Below are 3,739 nucleotides of genomic sequence, written 5' to 3' on the forward strand. Positions count from 1 at the left end.
CTTTGATATGTTTTTTTGGGTAAGAAATGTTTGTACTTAGTATTGATGTTTATCAGTTTAGCCCAAAAAGGAACACTTTTTTAGATTACATACATATATACCAAGTCATGAGATATATACATTCTTATAACAATATCTCACTTTTATGTTTTTTCCAAAAATTGAACAGAGATATATATTAAGATAAAATAATAAAAGGGAATCTCTCATAATTGGAAAAGTAAGATATTGTCATTACTATATGGATTTTCCAACACATTAATATTTTGAAATAACAAAATAATAACTCTCTATAAAAAGCAAAACATAAAAAAAGGAAAAACAACATGGAAGGATTCTATAACATTAATATTAATTGGTTCATGCATCTTCATACCCTCTCTCTCTATACATATATATTTATATATATAGGTATAAATATTCATATATAAGTCCCAACAAGTGTGACCCAACTACAAAATATTTCAATACATAAAAATAAAAAATAAAAATCAGAGGAGAAAATTAAAGATGTGTGGCAGTGAGAACCAAGCTTCTACCAATGGCACCACCACCACCAAACTCAATTCTCCATCATTATCATCTGACATTGTTCTTAATCTTGATCAGTAAGATTAATTATTTAATGTTTTGTGTATATATATGTGTATGTGTTTTGTTTATGTTGAAATAATATTAATTAAATATATATATATATATGCAGTGGTGATCCAACGGTGTACGAAGCGTACTGGAAGAGATTGGAAGAGAAATGTACGGTTGTGATTAAAGGAAGCGAGTTGATGAGTTACATAAGCGATGTGGAAAAGCCTTGTTGGTTTATGGAGCAAGATTTGGAAAATGCCATTAAGAAACTCCACCGTTTAACAGGTAACGCCGTCGTCGATGACCGTTATGTGGTCGTCGGAACTGGCTCCACTCAGCTTTATCAGTCTCTACTCTATGCTATCACTACTACTTCCTTCGCCGGTGACGGTAACGGTGACGGTGACAACAACCCTCTTCATCATGATCAACTACCTGTTCCCGTAGTTTGTGCCGCTCCTTACTATTCGGTCAGTTTTTTTCAATTACTCTATCCACATTCTTATCTGTTTTTTTTTTTTGCTGAATCATCACATTCTTATCTATTATTTGTTTTTGTTTTATAAAAAAAGAAAAAAGAAAATCCAACTCATTTTTTTTTTCTGTTATGCAAGTTTCAACCATAAATATATATGTAATAATTATAAAGTAAAAAAAAATTAAAAATAATTTGGATCCGAGATCTTTGATATTGGTGGATTTTAAGAAAATTAATTAATTATATAACATATGTTTTTAATCTTTGCAGTGCTGTTAATCATTTCATTATTATCGTGAGTCGATTTTTCTTGATTGTTTCTCATTTGGGTTTTTGAAAAGAAAAAAAAGAGTGATTTTTTTGTTGTGAAAATCAAAATTTTTTATATAGTATTGATATTGTGTACCAGTACTATTTAACACTTTTAGATATATTATAATGGTTTCTAAAAGTTATTACTCGTAATTAATTGAACTAATAACCATATTGATTTAGGTATATAAAACTTTTTAGCATTTTCTCATAATTAGTCATATTGTCAATCATTTTAGGCCACGTGATGAGCCACAAATGTTGGAAAAAAAAAGCACAAAGCACTGCTTTTGGCAATCTTTTTTAGTTTATTTTTTTTTAGGAATCTGAAAACATTAATTTTACAAAGCAATATATATGTTACTTGAAGGTGTGACTTGTGAATTAAGATTGGGAAATTGTGTGTATGTGTGGGTAGTGATTAGTGAGTGAGGAGTTATTAAATAAGTGTTGTATAGAATAATAGAAGACATGTGTATATGTCTACATGGAACCCTAAGACAAAGCGACAGACATGTTTTTTGGGAACATCCAACACAACCCACGTACTTTGTTTTTCATTAACATATTGTAACATGGCCATGTGTTCATAAATACAATTTTGGATCATTAATTGCTTATTTATTTTTTTTAATTAATGTAGCAATATGCTGAAGAGGCGGATTATCTGAGATCTGGACTATACAAGTGGGGTGGTGATGCATATGCATTTGATAAGGATGGACCTTATATTGAAGTAGTTACTTCCCCAAATAACCCAGATGGCACAACTCGTGAAGCTGTTGTAATAAGTGACCAAGGAAAGATTATCTACGACATGGCCTATTATTGGCCTCAGTACACCCCAATCACTCGTCCTGCTAATCACGACATTATGTACTTTACCTTTTCCAAGAGCACTGGCCACGCCGGTTCTCGCATTGGGTACGTAACCAGTTACCAATTACCAAATACCAACCATTAATTGTCCCACATCGAATACATCTTACAAAGTTTATTATAATAGAGATATTTACACTACCTACTAAATTTTTTAATTTTTTTTATACTTTTTTTATTGTGGGGCATAACTTTTTACAAAAATACTGGATAAGTTTTATACTGTGTATTGTGTTAAATTTTTACTGTTGTTCTACGGTTGTTTTTTAGTTGTTCCACTGTTGTGTATTCCGTGTGATAGTATTTTTGTAAAACTTAACCTAAATTCTATTTTTGTAAGTTTTTCTTTTTATATTTATATACTGACTCGTTTATTTTTGGTTTTGAAAGATGGGCTCTTGTGAAAGACGAGGCTATAGCTAGAAAAATGACTAAGTTCATTGAGCTAAGCTCGATTGGAGTGTCTAAAGATTCTCAGATTAGAGCTGCAAAGATCATGAAAGTTATTTGTGATGATTACCAAGATTTCAAGTCTCATAATAATAATAATAATAACAACACTCATTTCTTTGAGTTTTCACGTAAACTCATGGAGAATAGATGGAAGAGGTTGAGAGAAGTGGTTGGTCGTAGCAATGTTTTTAGTCTCCCTAAGTACTCTCAAGAATACTGTCTTTTTAATGGAGAGTGCACTGAGTCATATCCTGGTACGTATTGTATTGTATAATAATTTATTATTACCCAATTTAGATTAAATGATGTTATTAATTAATTTTATATGGTGTAGCATTTGCTTGGCTGAAGTGCAAAGAAGAGGGTGTAGAAGATTGTGAGAAGCTTTTGAAGGAATACAAGATATTGGGGAGAGGTGGGAAACGATTTGGATCTGATTCAAGCTATACTAGAGTCAGTATACTGAGTAGGGAAGATGTGTTTCAACAGTTCTTGGATAGGCTTGAGAGTATTAAAGCCAATTAAAACAAATTAATAATAAGAATAATTTATATATATATATTTATATATATGCCAATTCTTAGAAGAAATGGTTGTGTGTTGACCGTTCTTTAAGAAATGGTTTTTATGTTTTAATGTTTTGTATCTTGTTTGTTAAGTTATATAGTCGTCCTGTGAACTTATCTATTTATATATATATAGCTCTTTCTGTTATATTCGTGCAGCAAATTGATCAACGACAGTTAATTATTATTATTATTATTATTATTATTATTATTATTATTGAGACAAAAGAAAAATTCCATTAAAAAGAAGCCAAAAAATCCAGAGATCATTACAGTATAAGAAATTAGTGTAAGGTAGGAGGAAGATTCGGCCACTAAACTTAAGAATCATCTAAAGATTATAAATTTGCATTTTATTAGAAATATGAAAAAATTAATAACAAAGAAGAAGACCTTAAAAGTAGAAGAGCTGAAGCCTTACTGCATCTTATTATTAATTTTTTTTTAATATATTTGATATGTTTCT

General features: G+C 30.1%; 1 protein-coding gene across 1 annotated transcript; it reads left to right on the plus strand.

Moving 5' to 3' along the window:
- The first annotated feature begins 214 nt into the window (after positions 1–214).
- LOC115714732 (L-tryptophan--pyruvate aminotransferase 1) lies at positions 215–3,460 on the plus strand. Its single transcript, XM_030643489.2, has 5 exons — positions 215–608; positions 704–1,055; positions 2,019–2,299; positions 2,645–2,961; positions 3,042–3,460. Exons 1-5 carry the CDS (start codon positions 511–513, stop codon positions 3,230–3,232), a joined length of 1,239 nt encoding a protein of 412 aa, XP_030499349.2. The 5' UTR covers positions 215–510; the 3' UTR covers positions 3,233–3,460.
- The last annotated feature ends 279 nt before the right edge of the window (positions 3,461–3,739 follow it).

This window comes from Cannabis sativa, chromosome 4, assembly GCF_029168945.1.
Source record: "Cannabis sativa cultivar Pink pepper isolate KNU-18-1 chromosome 4, ASM2916894v1, whole genome shotgun sequence".
In the NCBI taxonomy this organism is placed as follows: domain Eukaryota; kingdom Viridiplantae; phylum Streptophyta; class Magnoliopsida; order Rosales; family Cannabaceae; genus Cannabis; species Cannabis sativa.

Coding starts and splice junctions, on each gene's coding strand:
- LOC115714732 (XM_030643489.2), top strand. CDS start 511: ATGTGTGGCAGTGAGAACCAAGCTTCTACCAATGGCACCACCACCACC. Junction 1,056..2,018: donor GTGCCGCTCCTTACTATTCG/GTCAGTTTTTTT, acceptor TAATTAATGTAG/CAATATGCTGAAGAGGCGGA. Junction 2,962..3,041: donor GTGCACTGAGTCATATCCTG/GTACGTATTGTA, acceptor TATATGGTGTAG/CATTTGCTTGGCTGAAGTGC.